This window comes from Ailuropoda melanoleuca, chromosome 6, assembly GCF_002007445.2.
Source record: "Ailuropoda melanoleuca isolate Jingjing chromosome 6, ASM200744v2, whole genome shotgun sequence".
Classification (NCBI taxonomy): Eukaryota; Metazoa; Chordata; class Mammalia; order Carnivora; family Ursidae; genus Ailuropoda; species Ailuropoda melanoleuca.
This window is the reverse complement of record NC_048223.1, coordinates 104,391,465-104,407,537: the sequence shown is the minus strand read 5'-3', so window position 1 is coordinate 104,407,537 and position 16,073 is coordinate 104,391,465. Positions and strand designations below refer to the sequence as shown.

The 16,073-nt window shown below is 53.6% G+C and overlaps 1 protein-coding gene and 1 long non-coding RNA gene across 2 annotated transcripts; one reads left to right on the top strand and one right to left on the bottom strand.

The window, feature by feature from the left end:
- Window positions 1-101: 101 nt before the first annotated feature.
- On the bottom strand, window positions 102-16,001 carry LOC117802744. Its single transcript, XR_004626255.1, has 3 exons — window positions 15,867-16,001; window positions 12,212-12,451; window positions 102-224 (listed from the first exon to the last, which is right to left on the bottom strand). It is a non-coding gene; the product is annotated as an uncharacterized LOC117802744 (long non-coding RNA).
- CALHM1 (calcium homeostasis modulator 1) lies at window positions 9,742-13,454 on the top strand. Its single transcript, XM_002913899.2, has 2 exons — window positions 9,742-10,908; window positions 12,972-13,454. The coding sequence occupies exons 1-2, from the start codon at window positions 10,357-10,359 to the stop codon at window positions 13,452-13,454; spliced, it is 1,035 nt and encodes a 344-aa protein (XP_002913945.2). The 5' UTR covers window positions 9,742-10,356.
- Window positions 16,002-16,073: the final 72 nt, after the last annotated feature.

Genomic DNA, 16,073 nt, shown 5'->3' with positions numbered 1-16,073 from the left:
GCCGAGTCTCTGGCCCACTTTCAGGGTGTGGCCTCCAGCGTGCTCTAAAGCAGTGCTTTGCAAACTTTAGGGTGCTTGCTGTTCACCCGAGCTCTTGTTCAATGCAGATTCTGATTCCGTGCATCTAGGATTGGGTCCAGGATGGCATTTCTGTCAGGTTCCTAGGTGATACCGAACTTGTGAACCAGCAGGAGTCTAAGCAGATCTGCCGTGGATTCTGGATCCTAGATGTACAGATTGTAAATTTAAAATAATAATAATATAATAACACCTAACATGCTTAAATGGTGCTTACTACATGCCAGGCATTGCTCTAAGGTCTTTACATATATAACTCACTTAATCCTCATGATAATATAACGAAATAGGATGATTATTAGCCCCATTTTAGAGGAGAAAACTGAGGCCAAAAGAGGTTAAGTCGCCGGAGGTCACCCATGTAGCAGCTGGAATTTGATCCCAGGAGGTCTGGCTGCCGCGTAAGTTTAAGCTACTATATTCCCTGGGCCCTCTAGAGAGTTTGTGGATTTGTTTTCAGTGCTTTGGTTGGATATCCTGCAGCTTCCACCAAGTTTCTCTGAGTAAGCGCTAACAAGCTCCAGGTGTGTGGTGCGTGGACCAGATCTAAAAATCGAGGCAGGCAACCCCCACACTGAACTAGCACCCCAGGTGATTCGATAAGTTCCAGTAGTTTTTTTGTTGCTTTTTTTTTAAGATTGATTTATTTGTTTCAGAGAGAGAGAGGGAGAGAGCAGGGGGAGGGGCAGAGGGAGATAGAGAATCTTCAAGCAGACTCTGTGCTAAGCACAGAGCCCGACACAGGGCTCGATCCCAGACCCTGAGATCACAACCCGAGCTGAAACCAAGAGCCCAACGCTTAACTGACTGCACCACCCAGGCGCCTCTGCCAAGTTCCGGTGTTTAAGAACCTCTCCACTAAGTGTGAGTGTGGAGTCTGGCTAGGAAGAGAACCCCTTGAAACACCAGGGCTAAGTCTTGCTGGGAGAACTGCCACTTCATCTCTGGCAAAGCCAAACAGGAAAGGTTGGGAAGATCTAGCCTCGGAGCTGCTGTGGGCTTCCGCCCCTCCCTGGTGAGTCATTCCCCATACACACGCACACTCACTCGCTCACACATCCATACACATCCTGCCGTTGCCTCCACAGCACAGAGGGTGACCACAAACAGGCAAACCTGAGTTCACCCCAGGCTTTTCTGGTCCTTAAGGCCTGGGGGGCAGTGCAGGGGCCCCTGGATGCTCCCCTGGAGCCCAGCCGCCTCCCTATCAGACAATCTCTGCTCTCCTGAGCTCTTGCCAAGAGACTCAGATGACCAGACAATCCTTGCAGCTTAGCCTCCCGCCACCTATCGTGCTGTGGTCAGGCCATGCAAATGTTTGGAATGGAGCAGGATTTAACCAAAGTCTTAGCAGAGATTGGGTGGGGAGGAAGGAGAGAGATCCTAGGGATGGCCCAGTCAGCACAGGGGAGCTCTCAGCTCAGGGGAAGGGGGCTCAGGGACCCCACTTTGGGCTGCAAAGAAGCAGCATTTGGCCCAGGAAAAAGCCACCAAACTGCAGTCAATACCCCTGCCTTCTTGGACTGAGCACTTATAAAGCACTTAGTGCACAGAAAGCATCGGGCCAGGGAACAGGGAAGAGAGAATACACAGATGATATGCCCGCCCTCAGGGAGCTCACTGTCTGATACAGGGACAGAGATGGGTACAGAAACCATTATAATTCAAGGAAAAGGGTATAAGCGAGGTGATAGAGGCAAGCCACGGAGATTTAGCATAGAGAAGAATGGCTGCAAGCTGGGGGATGGGGAAGGCTTTATTTGAATGGTCTGGAAAGGGGGAGGGTTTTGACTAGTGGACAGAGAGATGGGGGTGGGGCTGCAGGGCACCTACAGGGAGGAAACAGCAAGAACAAAGGCAGAGACTTGGGAAAGGGGCAGCGTATGTGTCACTTATTCATTCAGCAGATATTGATGGAATGCCTAGAGTGTCAGAGAGTAGGACAGACAGACAAGAGTTCTGTCTTAATGGCACTTCTAGTCTGGCAGATATGACATGAGCTACTGAGCACACAACCAGATGGAAGGGTGTGCCGTTCAGCCTAGCAAAAGTGAAGGGCCTTGGCTAGGGGGCTGAGGAGGCCACTCCCAGTGAGCCCCACCAAGAGTTGCTCCCTGAGCCCTGCATCCAGTGACACATCTTCTGGATCCTCAGCCCTTGACAGCCCTCAAATGTGTCCCTATCCTCTTCAGTCCCCAAATGATGTGGATTCAAACTCAACCCTCTTTGCCATTGTCCATCCACCATTTGTTCACATCCCAGGAGAGGGAGAGTCCTGGAGCAGTGCCTGCCACCCCGCCAGGGAGTGAGGGACGTGGCTGGAAGGCTTCCGCCTGCTCCCAAAGACCACCGCCTCCTAGGAGAGCAGCCATGATGGGTGCCCAAGCTCATGGCCCAGCCCCAGCCAACTCTCGGTGATAGCCATCCTGACCACACCTTGCACATAGGGCCTCTCTTCTGGGAGACACAGGGCAAGGCAGGAAGGTACTAGAAGTTGCCTGGACAGCAGCCACTCTGCACGAGAAGGGGAAGATGGCGGGAGTCTTGGGGGTTTAGGTCAGGACTCTGGCTTGATCCTGCAGGCAACTAGACATGAGAGGCAAGCACGTGTGAGCAAGGTCAGGAGGAAGGACATGGTGGTGATGTGTGAAGCTGCAGAAACGGGCAGGACCAGAAAGAGAGACAGGCTTGAGTGAGAAGAGGAAGGACCAAGACCTTTAGAGCTTTGGAGGAGCAAGAGAGGGCAGTAAATGAGAGAAAGAGGAAAAATCACAGAGGAAGAGTCCAGAAAAATGCCAGGACGAGTGAATTTCAAGATGGGGGAAGGAAAGTAATAAATCCAGAGTTGAGAGAGACCCAGGAGTGAGAAGACTGAGGGAAAATCATTGGTTTTTGGTAACTGTCCTGGGCAGTGGACTGCTCACCCAGGGAGGTGTTCTGGTGAAGCAGATGGGTGGGTTTTGGTAGGATTCCTATAAATCCCCCCACCACACAAACACCCAGGGTTATAAAAAACAGGTGGGAGGTTTGGAGCCTGCACTGTTTTAGATTACTGATATGGGAGGGACCTTCGGCACCCCTGTTTAGAAAAAGGCACCAGGACCCAAAAAGTACGATGAGAATAGAGGACTCATGTCCACACTAACACACTTCCACTTCCAGGGCCCCATAGAATGTAGAGGAGTTCTCTGCTGAGAGCCCGGCTCTGCCCAGCTCTTTGAGGCCAAATGAAATGATCTCCCCTTGTCTCTGCTTGATCTGCTCTGCAGGGGAAGGGCAGAGAGGCCTGTAGGATGGGGAGAGTATCCCTGGAGGTCTAGAGAAGAGCATGGAAGATGGTCTGGGTAGCAGAGCAGAGGTGACCTTGGTTGTTACCATGGTAATGAGCTTTGAATGGGCACCAGCCCCACCTGCCCACCTCTCCCACCCAGGTGCCCTTCACATAAAGAAGGAACTGCTCTTCAGCCCTCCCCACTCTGCTCACGGACTCAGACCCTGTCGGCAAGCCCAGAGCCAGCGTGGCGGGACTATCTCCTCTTTGCGTCTGAATTCCTGCCTCCTTTCAAAGTTATCTTGATCCAAGGCTCACTTTTTTTCCTATTCACTTACTCATGTGTTTCTTCACTCTGCACTTATTAACTGAGCATCTACTAAACCAGCCACACCGGGCCAAGCATTGGGAACACAGCAGTGAACAAAAGAGGTGTGGGCCTTCGACATTTATGGCCCAGTGGGAGCCCCAGATAGTAAATAAACACACCCCTCCAAAACAAGGAATTCAAATTGTCATCAGTGCTGGGAAGGGGAAGTACATCCAGGGGGCTGTGAAAGCCTGTGTCAGCAGAATGGTCCAACCTAAGGGTTCAGGAACTTCTCTACAGACAGACCATTAAGCTGAGGTCTTAAGGATACAGGAAGGCTCACAGCACATGCAAAGGTTCTGAGATGGGGAGGGGTTTATCCTGTTTGGGCAACTGAGCAGGAGAGTAGATATTGGAAGCAGAGTGGCCCCAGGAGCCGGCTCTCACATGTGCATACAGAGCCTGTTAAGGATTTTTTTTACTTCAACAACTAAAGGGAATTAAGAACGTGGTCATATAATCGGATGTCCTCTCTTAAAAGATCATACCGTCTGCAGCCTGGGAGCAGCTTGATAGGGGCCAGTGTGCACTACAGGAGGAGGCAAGAGCTGGTGGAACCTGGATTAGGGTGGAGATGGGCAAAAATAGCAGATTAGAAGTATCTAGAATTCTGGGTATTCTTGTTTGTCAGTGTCCTGCTTAAAATGCAATGTATAGAGCAGACCACCATTAGTCAGGTTAGACCAGGATGTAAAAAGAAAATGCAGTCAACCTCAAACCAAAATGTCAGTGCCCTAACACAACAAAGATGTATTTCTCACCCAGGCCAAGCCTGAGGTAGGTAACCAGGGAAGGGAGAGAGAGGGAGGCTCCTCTGGTCACCTGGGGACCCAAGTGATGGAGACTCCCCCCATCCTGGAATGTCACCATCAAGACACATCTTATTCCCCAGATCCTGAGACAAGGAAGTGAGCGCAAGTAGTTTATGCGGAAGTTCTCCCAGGAAACACCAAAAAGGAAGAGGGCAGCTAATTTAGGAAAGGGAAGAAAGCCAGCAAAAGGTGGGGAGCCAGGCAGCCGCAGCTGTGAGCAACTCTGGGAGTCATGTGCAGGAGTCAGACTAACCCAGGAGGGAGGAAAGTGGAGTGTTTATTACCAATTTCCAACTGTCATTCTCTGGGACACTAACTGAGGCACTTCCAGCTTGCCTGGGGCCAACTGTCTTGGGTGTGCTATGAGCAGCCATTGGAACATAGAGGTGAGTGGGTTGGGGATGGGTGGGGCCCAAAGGCACCTGTTACCTTGGTGTCCAGGGTCCAAGAGACAGAAAGGAAAAGAGCAGGAACGGTGGTAAGTGTTTGGGGGTGCCATGCCAGCACTCACCCACATGGCCCCAAGCTCCCTCCGACATGGGCTGGGAATTGTAGGGTAGCACACAGAATATTTGATGAGCACTATTTGTTTTTGCCACAATATACAACCTCCAATACAGTTTGGCTGTTGCAGAAGCGAGTGGCACTTACCCTTCCTGGGGAAAGACTTCATACCTCTGATAACACAGCCTGACCGCCCTTGAGCTGCTTCACAAGCACATCTCACTGATGGCCCCTGCCTCCTCCACGGCCTGTTCTCTAGGTGTTTCCCCAGCTGCCGGTTGAGGGCAGTACCCACTGCAGCACCGCACACGCGCTCTCCTACGCAAATCGGACATTTTCCTAGAGGTACAGCACCCACTCCCCAGAGGCCCCCTTTGCATGCTACTTTTCATGACACTCTTAACTCCTCCAAGCCGGAGGGGCTCACCAGCACTGGCATGGGTGCCGGGACAGCTCCCGGAGGCAGGAGGGGAAGGGGCTGGCGCTCATCCCACAGTGGTAGCTGTGGGTGAGTTTGCCGCCCAAAGCACCCAAATGTTTGAGCAGGGTCGTGGCGTCCTGTTTTCTGTCTATGCCCCAGCCCATCGCGCTCTGGGAGCTACAGGGCAGAGATGCAGAAGACACGGAGCTGCTCTACCGAAGACCCCTGCTGCTGTAGATAAGAGTAATGGGCCCCCAAGTCCACCTCCTGGTCTCTGGAACCTGTGAGTGTGTTACCTGCAAAAGGGACTCTGCAGGCGTGATTGTGGTAAAAATCTTGAGATGGGGAGACTCTCCTGGATTAGCCAGGACTACCCATGTGATCAGTGTCCTTGAAGAGGGTGGCCAGGGGCACTTGGGTGGCTCAGTCAGTTAACCGTCTGCCTTCAGCTCAGGTCATGATCCCGGGGTCCTGGGATCGAGCCCTGCATCGGCCTCCCTGCTCCATGGGGAGCCCGCTTCTCTCTCTTCCTCTGCTTGCTGCTCCCTTTGCTTGTGTTTGTGGTCTCTCTCTGTCACATAAATAAAATCTAAAAAAAAAAAAAAAAAAAGAGGGTGGCGGGAGGGTCAGAGGCAGAGACGTGACAACAGAAGCAGGGGCCGAGGGACACAGCGTGGTGAGGTGGGGAATGTGGGTATTTCTTCTCCAAACCAGGGAAGCCAGGGAAATGGATTCTCCCCTGGAACACAGTCTGCCAACCTCTTGATTCTTAACTCATTGTGACCCTTTCAGACTCCTGACTCGCCCCTCCCCTAACTATGAGAGAATATACTTGTGTGGTTTTAAGCCAATAAACTTAGGGTGATTTTCTATACTAATGGGAAACTAACATAGATTTTTTAAATGCACTACTGAAGCTCGAGTGCACAGATGATAATTATTCCCATTCCAAGGTTATAAGGGTCATTTCCTGAGAGCTCACAGGGGGCCTGGCGCTGTGCTCAACTCCGACCGGCAGCATCCCCTGGAATCCTCACAGCAGCCTGAGAGGTAAGCTCTTTAATTCTCCCCATTCCACAGATGAGAAGACTTTGGCACCCAGAGGTGAAATTACCTGCCCAAGGTCCGTGGCTGCTATGTGGTGGGGCTGAGACTTGAACCCAAGTCATCAGCTAGGGTGCTCTTAACCACTCTGTGACATGGTTTCTTGCCTGTTCAGTGAAAAAAACAAAGAGCAAATGGGCGGGGCCTTCGGATGGATTTAGGTGGGCAGAGTGAGGGCAGCTGGTACCCCAGAGGGAGACTGCACAAGTTAAGGGGTGATGGCTAAGGAGTTAGCCCCAAGCATCCTTGTGTCCTTTCTGTGGTCGCTGACACAGTTCTGGCCTTGGCTGGTACTCAAGAGACCACTTCCACTTTCTCCCCCGTAGAGCACCTGCCCCTGCCCCTGCCCCACTCCCTTTGGAGGCAGAAGTTCCTGACCTTCTTCCCATCCCAGTGGGTCAACGCACTGATAATATTGGTACAAGACACTGGGGCAAACTGAGGGGATTTGGAGGCATCTATATAGAGCCTGGTGGGAAAAAAAAAATTACACCTTCCTTATCTTCTATAATTATGGTAAGAAAGCTGTGGTACAAAGTACTTGGGAAGCTATTAAATACTGAATTAGTAAAACATCCTAATGAAATCTCCCAGACCTCTTAAAATGAGAAATTTGAGCCGGCTTCGGTGAGCACAACTTTTTAACATCATATTTTTTGCACGAAATGACCACAGGCAGTTCCCATTCAAGGCTCTTTTTTTAAATTGAGATATAATTGATATATAACATTATGTTGGTGTCAGGTGCATGGCATAATGATTAGATACCTGTATGTTTTGTGAAATGGTCACCACGGTAAGTCTAGTTAACATCCATCACCACACAGAGTTAACAACATTTTTTTTCTTGTGAAGAGAACTTTTAAGATCTACTCTCCTAGCAACTTTCAAATATATGATACAGTATTATTAACTATAGTCACCATGCCGTACATTACATCCCCATGACTTATTTTATAACTGCAAGTTTGTTTTGACCTTCTTCACCCATTTATCCCAACTCGCACCTCAAAGCTCTTTCATGATGATCTTTTCAAAAATTTACAAGAGTTCGAATGGTGTGTAAAGAATCTAATACTCATTTACTTGCAATAACTGTAAATAAAATTCTTGTGATGTTGAGAATAGTAGGTTTAGAATCCAATCAAACTGGGTTTCTTGGAGGGTGGGGGGGTTTAAAGATTTTTATCTATTTATGAGAGAGAGCATGTGAGAGAGAGTGGGGGTGGGGTAGAGGGAGAAGCAGATTCCCTGCTGAGCAGGGAGCCCAACACAGGGCTTGATCCCAGGACCCTGAGATCATGACCTAAAGACAGACACTTAACCAGCTGAGCCACCCAGGTGCCCCCCCAATCAAACTGTTTTATATCAAGTATCTTAAAATAATGTTGAAGTTAGAATTGGCAGAGACTATATGCAGCACGGAATAGAGTAAAAAGAGGTTCGAGCTGGTAGCCAGCTCGGGTGCCACATCCACTACAGAAAACAGAGATTCCAGGCAGTCCCTGGAGCCACACTCCTCCCAAGCCCCTGGGCTCGTGTACACCCCACCCCACCACTCCACACCTGGGGCCGTGCACTAGGCTCTGCCAGCAGCTCAGAACCCTTGTCTACCACGCACATTGATGCTGCAGCAGATGTCTGGGGGCAGACCCCTCCTTGGCTGGATCTCCCTCATCCTGCTCTCCACCTGTGGGTGCATCCTCTGAAGAGCCCCCGGAAAGGCTCCTCCGGGGCTGCCAGCCTAGGTGCTCAAGCTTGAGGACTGAGGAGAGCAATATCCTTCCCACCAAATCCTACTTGTGAAACACTAGCATTTCCATCCAAACTAGTAGGAGAAACTGATTCCCTGCCCGCCCTTTTATCCCCTAACTCCCACCTAGTCTGAATTCAAATCCCAATCCTCCACCTACAAGCCATGTAACCTTTAGCTAGTAACTTAACTTGAGCCTCAGTCCCCAGTTCTGTACAATGGGGACAATAACACCTATCCCATAGGATTGTATGAGCATTACACAAGGTGATGATACACGTGGAGGGCTGACATCGGGCCCAATCCAGGGGAAGCCCCAGGCAGTGCTCGTTCTTTTCGGTCATACAGAGGCACACAAGCACAAAGGCCTTACTCCTAGGGCCACTCGCCCACATGCAGATAGAGAAAAGCCCAAAGTCACTGGAAGCTCACACGTGGACACACACAGGGACACACAGATCTGGGGGCCCCACGGAGCCTCCCCATCCAGGCCCTTGCTTTACTTCGGCCCCATTTGGTTGGAGCCGGATCTGACCTGTTTTTCTGGGAGGGCTGACAACATCAAAGGGAGCCCTTTAAGCTCTACCCCATTTTGATATGCTGATTGAGGGGTCCTGGCCTGGTTCCCCAGACACTCTGGAGGCCACAGCTCCAGGCATGAACCCCACAGCACCACCCCTTTAATTTTGGATCTGGGGGAGTAGAAGTAGGAGGTGCAGCCAGGAAAGGATTTGTCATCCACAGTCCATAAACACAGACACACCCACAGAGACACAAGCAGGCAGGACAGAAAAGCACCTGCACTATGCTCACAGGCATAGCTCCCTGGCCAGCCAGGAGGGGATCTGGCAATCTTGCAGATCCCAATCCTCTGACTCCAAATTCAGGGCTTTTCATACCATGCCAGCCTGCATTAGCAATATCTCCGCTACCACCACCACTACCACTGCCCTCCCTACTGTGATTGGCATCACCACCAGCATTGCCATGCCCCCACCATCATCACCACCACCACCCTAACTGCCATTCCCACCACCACCATCACCAACATTATCCCATAACCACCACCATCCCTACCACCACCATCCCCACCACCATGACCAACACTACCCCATATCCACCATCACCACCACCCTAACTGCCATCCCCAGCACCACCATCACCACCAACACCACCACCCTAACTGCCATCTCCACCACCACCATCACCAACACTATCCCATAACCACCACCACCACCACCATCACCACCACCAACACTATCCCATAACCACCACCACCACCATCACCACCACCCTAACTGCCATCTCCACCACCACCATCACCAACACTATCCCATAATCACCACCACCACCATCACCACCACCACTATTGCCATCCCCACCACCAGCACCAGCACCACCACCACCAGGAGGAGCACCACGATCACTTTCACCATCCCCACCATCATTACTGCCCCCGTTACAGCCGCCACCATCAGCGTCATGGCTGCCTTATCATACCATCACTGAACTGATGGAAGAGTCCTCATGAACCCTCATACAGCATGGAGGAAAGACCCATTGGGAAGGGAAGAAGGAGGAGGGCTCTCCTGCTTTCTAGGAACGCAGGGGAAAAGGTCAAGAAGCGCAGGCCCTGCCACAGCCCTGCATGGTCCCAAACGCCAACCCTGCTGGAGACAGTGTCTCCCAGCCTGCGTCTGAGCCTCCTTCCCCTCCGTCCTCCCGCACCCACAGAGAACGGGTCTCCATCAGGTGGGGCCCTCGTGGTTTCCCTGTGCCAGAGGCAACCGTGGAGAGAGAAGCCCAGGAGGGGAGGGGCAGGGAGGGGCAGAACCCTGGCTGCACCACAGGATTGGCTGACTTGTGTCCGCACAGCCAGCCGCTGACTAGAAGGTTTCTCAAAGAGACAGTGACCTCAGCCGCTGCCCTGAGCTCAGCCCATCTCAGCCATGCGGCGGGCACCCCGTGGGCAGAGCGGGCCCCAGGGGCCATCCTGAAGCAGGGGAGAGGTGGGAGGAGGCCACCAGACCCCGTAGGGGCACCATGGACAAGTTCCGGATGATCTTCCAGTTCCTGCAGTCCAACCAGGAGTCCTTCATGAACGGCATCTGCGGCATCATGGCCCTGGCCAGCGCCCAGATGTACTCCGCCTTCGATTTCAACTGCCCCTGCCTGCCGGGCTACAACGCAGCCTACAGCGCGGGCATCTTGCTGGCGCCGCCCCTCGTGCTCTTCCTGCTCGGCCTGGTCATGAACAACAACGTGTCCATGCTGGCGGAAGAGTGGAAGCGGCCCCCGGGCCGCCGGGCCAAGGACCCCGCCGTGCTACGTTACATGTTCTGCTCCATGGCCCAGCGCGCCCTCATCGCGCCCGTCGTCTGGGTGGCCGTCACCCTGCTGGATGGCAAGTGCTTCCTCTGTGCCTTCTGCACGGCTGTGCCCGTGACTGTGCTGGGCAATGGCAGCGTGGCACCTGGCCTGTCTCCGCCCGAGCTCGCCCGGCTGCTGGCCCGGGTGCCCTGCCCTGACATCTACGACGGCGACTGGCTGCTGGCCCGCGACGTGGCCGTGCGCTACCTGCGCTGCATCTCCCAGGTGAGGGGGCGGCACGGCCTCGGCCGGTCTCCCCTCACGGACCCGGGCCCCTCCAGCAAGGTCCCATCCCCCACCTCTTGAAATGAGGCTGCCTCGGGGCACAGCTGTGTTTCCCCGATAGATAGGAGCTCCCCAGACTGGGCTGGGGCTCCCCGTCGGACAGAGCTCTTTGGGGCAGGGGCATGTTTTCCTAACTGAGGCCAGGGCTTCTGAAGGCAGAGCGGTGTGTCTTCCCTGGCTCCGTGCCACCTGAAAAAAGTGCTGTGGCGACCTCAGTCCAGAGGCCTGTGTCCTGTCTTGAGGTCCCTAGAGTGGACCCAACAGCTCAGCCAGCCCCACATTCTCCATCCTGAGCGAAGCCTGGTGTATTTGCATCCTTTTCTTCTTCCAGGCTGGGGCAGTGGTGAGGCAGGTGGGTGGCTGGGCCATTTGGGTACATTTCCCTGGCAAATGCCCCCCAGCAGGTGCCTCCCTGCTCAGGGAGTGGGACCCGAGGGTCCTGGTGACCCTGGAAGGGAGGGCTTGGGTGGGGGGGATGCATTGTTGGGATGTGCCCTAAAGGCAGGGCTGGAGGGCCCACTGACAGGGAAATCCAGAGCTTGGTCCTCCCCAGCCCTGCTCCCTTGTTTTCTGCCCCTCCGGACCCTCCCCCATCTAAGCCCCCAGGCCTCCCCTGCAGTCACAGTCCGGGCAGCCAGCAGGGGGAGGAAACAGCAGTACGGGTCCTTGCAGCAGATGAACCAGGGGCTGTCAGGGGAGGGGCAGGGGACCAGGCCTGCGATGCTAGAGGAACACTCTGCTCTGGCAAGTGCAGACCCCGGGCTCCCTGGCTCCAGCCCTCCTGTGGGGCCCATGTCACCACCAGACGCCCCACGTGAATGTCACACTGAGTGTACAAGCTCTGCTTCCCTCCCAAACCACTTCCTCCCAGTGAGCACTTGTGCCATCGTGCCAGGCCTCAGGGCCTAGGACAGCTGTCCCTCCGCCTGACCTTTAAACCAACACATCATGAACTGAAGGGCCCCCAGAGGACAGGCTGCCTGGCCTATAGACATATTTTGTCTTCTGAGTGAATTTAAAATTCAATGTTGCAATTTTGGAAAACCAGACATTTTCACACAAAAATCAGATTTCTGGCTTTACCTGAAACATGAGGACGCCCAGCCCCTCGGGGTCCACGTTTCCTCTCCGACCAGCACAGGGGATGCCTACTCTCCCCCAGACCAAGCACATGCCTTGTGGCCTCCCAGCCCATATCTGCTCGGCCACAAACCCCGGACCCCGATTATAGGCATTTACCTACCTCTCTCATCCTGATGTGGCCAAAGGCTTCTCTGTGCAGCTGGGGGCTGATCCGGAAGCCCAGGTTAGGAGAGCCTCCTGCCCCATGCCTGACAGTGAATTATTACAGAACGGGTCTAGCACCCAAGCGTCCAGTGCTCTTCAGCACGGAGTTTGCACAAGTGTCTGGTTTGTCTCTGTGACCCTTGAGGGCCCAGCTCAGAGCCCACACAGAGGAGGCCAGAGGAGGGTCACTATGGTCCTGGGAGGTCAAGGAAGAGGCATGGTTAGTGAGGGCCTATTGACGTAATAACAGTGGTTGACAGTTACTGAGCACTAAGTATGTACCAGGCACTGTGCTGGTTGTGATTACACTTAGTCCTCACAAAAACCCTATGAGATATATACTATCAACAACCCCATTTTCTAGGTGGGGAACTGAGGCACAGAGAAGTCGGATACCTTGCTCCTGGTCAACTAGGAAGGACTAGAGACAGGGTCCAAAGCCAGGCAGCCTAATTCCAAGGTCTGCCCAGTTAACTCCTGCATATTAGTTGCCAGGCCTACACTTGGGGCATTTTCCACACAGGATCTCATTTCTGTGAGATGGTGTATCTATGCCCATTGGACAGAAAAGGAAATGGAGAACAAGAGGGGAAGTCATTTGTGCAGTCAGCACTCTTTTCCCTAAAGGCCATGAGAGAGAGCGCTTTGGGGGGGTGTAGAAAGGCTTGGGAGGCTGGAGAGCAGTGCCAGCCAACTCCCTCCCCTCTCCCCTGCAGGCCCTGGGCTGGTCCTTCGTGCTGCTGACCACACTGCTGGCATTCGTTGTGCGCTCTGTGAGGCCCTGCTTCACACAGGCCGCCTTCCTCAAAAGCAAGTACTGGTCCCACTATATCGACATCGAGCGCAAGCTCTTCGATGAGACATGCACGGAGCACGCCAAGGCCTTCGCCAAGGTCTGCATCCAGCAGTTCTTCGAGGCTATGAACCATGACCTGGAGTTGGGTCATGCCCACGGGGCACTGGCCATGGCCCCTGCTGGCTCGGCTGCCCCAGGGACCACAGATGGGGCTGAAGAGGAGAGGGAGAAGCTGCGTGGCATCACGGATCAAGGCACCATGAACAGGCTGCTGGCGAGCTGGCACACATGCAAGCCGCCCTTGCGGCTGGGCCAGGAGGAGCCCCTGATGGGCAATGGCTGGGCGGGGGGCGGGCCCCGGCCTCCACGCAAGGAGGCGGCCACCTACATCAGCAGAGTATGAGCTGTGGGCAAGTGAAGAGGCCTCAGACCCCCCAAACCAGACGGAAAAATGAATCCTGCCAGTGCTGGGTGGAAGGAAGGGACAGACCCACACGCCCAGGCATTCACCCGCCCATTGAGGCAGGAAATTTGGAGCCGAAAGGGGACATCAACCCGTCAGCTGTGACATAGCAGTATTAGTCAGAAGGGTTCAGGACTAGAAGGTGGGGGTTGGGCTGGACAAGTTCCCACCTGCTCAGCCCCTCCCCAGCCCTTTCATCCTTCCTTCACTATCTCCTCTCAGGTCCTACAGCCACCCTTCCTGTGAATTTTTACAATCTCCATTCCCTTATGCTTGAGACTCAGGGAGTGGGAGGGCATCAGGCTGTCTCACAAAGCAGGAATCCTCTGTATTTGGTCCATCTTCCAGGTGAGGCTGCGAGTGGGCCATGAAGACATGGCCCACAGCCTCACATGATGGAATGTGAGGAGCAGAGTGAAGCCAGAATGCCTGGTCACCATGGAGGCCACTCAAACACTTGTCAAGTGGACCGTGCATTTATTTAGTCCGGAGCATGGAAGTCTTCCTGTCTTAGCCATGTGAGCTGCTACAACGAAATACCACAGACTGAGTCCCTTAGCAACAACAGAACTTTACTTCTCACAGTTCTGGAGGCTGGAAGTCCAAGATCATGGCCCTGGCATGGTCAGGGTCCGATGGAGGCCCTCTCCCTTGTTCAAAGCCGGGGCCTTCTCGCTGTGTCCTTACAGGTAGAAGGGGCAGGGGAACTCTCTGGAGCCTCTTTTCCAAGCACTGATCCCATTCATGAGGCTCTGCCCTCCTGACTTAAGCTCCTCCCAAAGGCCCCACCCCCTCATCCCATCCCCTTGGGGACTTAAGATTCAGCACATGAATCTGGGGGGACACATTCAGACCATAACCTTCCCTTGGAGGGCTCCTTGGAGACAACCTGAACACCTCCTTCACATCCAAGTCTCAGGGAGAGATCAGACCTCCCCAAAGCTCAGGCATTTAGAAAAGAAGCTGATATCCTCCCATTTTCTCAAAACCCCTGCCCCTGGGGAGGGAGCTCCAGAGTGCTAAGAGGCTTCAGCCTAAGGTGGGGATGAGTGTGGAGGAGTTGGCGGTGGGGGAGCTGCCTAGAGTAGAAACAGCTCAGACTCCAGAGTGAGAGAGAACTGGGTCAAATGCTGGCTCTACCACTTACAGTGTCCCTCAGGCCAATTGTTTCCTTTTCTGTGCCTCAGTTTCCTTATCTACGTCGGGAATGAGGGCACCTATGTGATGCAGTTGTTGAAATCAGGAAACAGGTAAAGTGTGTAAAGCTCATGGCCAGAACAGGCACCAGGTACACGGTGGCTAATGTGTTTGTAGATTCCTGAACCCGAGGGCTTATCCTCCTTCCCTAGACATGAGGGGAGGGCGACATGAGGACCTGGAGCCACCTTGTCAAGGAGGGACTTGAGGGCCAAGAAGATGTAAGCCCCACTCATCTAAGAATTGATTTTGATCTTGATCCCTGCAATGTTGCTTTAATGATTTCCCTTCGTCCCATCTCTTCTTCCCTGAGTCCCACTCCTGAGACCTGGCCTGCATTCCTTCCTTTACTAGGGAGGAGGACGAGCCCTGTAGGCCGAGGAGGCTGGAGGATGCTGGGGGCGGGGGTCCTCTGGGGGTGGGACTTCATCTAGGCCTTGAATGCAGAGAGTCCCAAGGAGGAGAGACCAGGTCTGTGTTGGTGGGTGGGGAGGGGCTTCCAGTGGGACAAGCCAGCCCAGGAATCGCGAGGTACAATGTCAAGCAAAGAGCAAAGCTTTGAGTCAGGCAGATTGGGGTTCAAGAACTAGAGCTCTAAGACCTCACCAAATCCCTCCAAACCTCAGCGTGTCTATCTGTAAAATAGATCTTAAAAAGGCCTACTTTTCAGAATTGTGGTGAGAATAAAGGAGGGTAACTTTGGAGGAAGAATGTGGAGTGGTGTTTGGCACATGGTAGGATCTGAATAATAAACATGGGTCCTTTCCCTTCATTCCTGCCCATGGACAAGCACAGCTCAGGGAGGCCAGCATGGCACTCAGCAGTTCCATGGTCCTAGAACCACAAGCATTACAGAGCCGACAGAGGCTGGGGGTGGGGGTCTCTCCCTTAATCGTAGGGGTCATCTAACCTGTCCTTGGACAGGGCTCTCCCCTTTAGCATTCCTGACCCATGACTTGGGTCAGCTTGCAGCTTGCACACTCCCACAGATGGGGAGCTCATGACCACTTTCTGGGACAGGCTGGGCAGCTCTGATGGTAACAAAAGGGTTCTTTCAGCAACCTGCCTCCTTGTAATTTCCACCCACCACCCAGAGCTCTGCCCACAGGGCCTCAGAGAATCACTTGCCAGCCCTCCTGAGATTTGAAGCAGTACCTGGGGAGTCAGCTGAAGCATGGACAGAAGAGTCAGCGGTGGAGAGGAGGACTGGCAGGGGCAGGATGGCTCTGAGGGAGAAGAGCCAGAACAAGGCAGGGAGGCCCCGTCCTGCGGATCCTGCTAGGGCTCGGCATCAGTCTGACGGCATGACCCTCCCCTCCAACCCTGCTGGGGTCCAGCAGGAGTCAAGCATGGCGGAGTGCT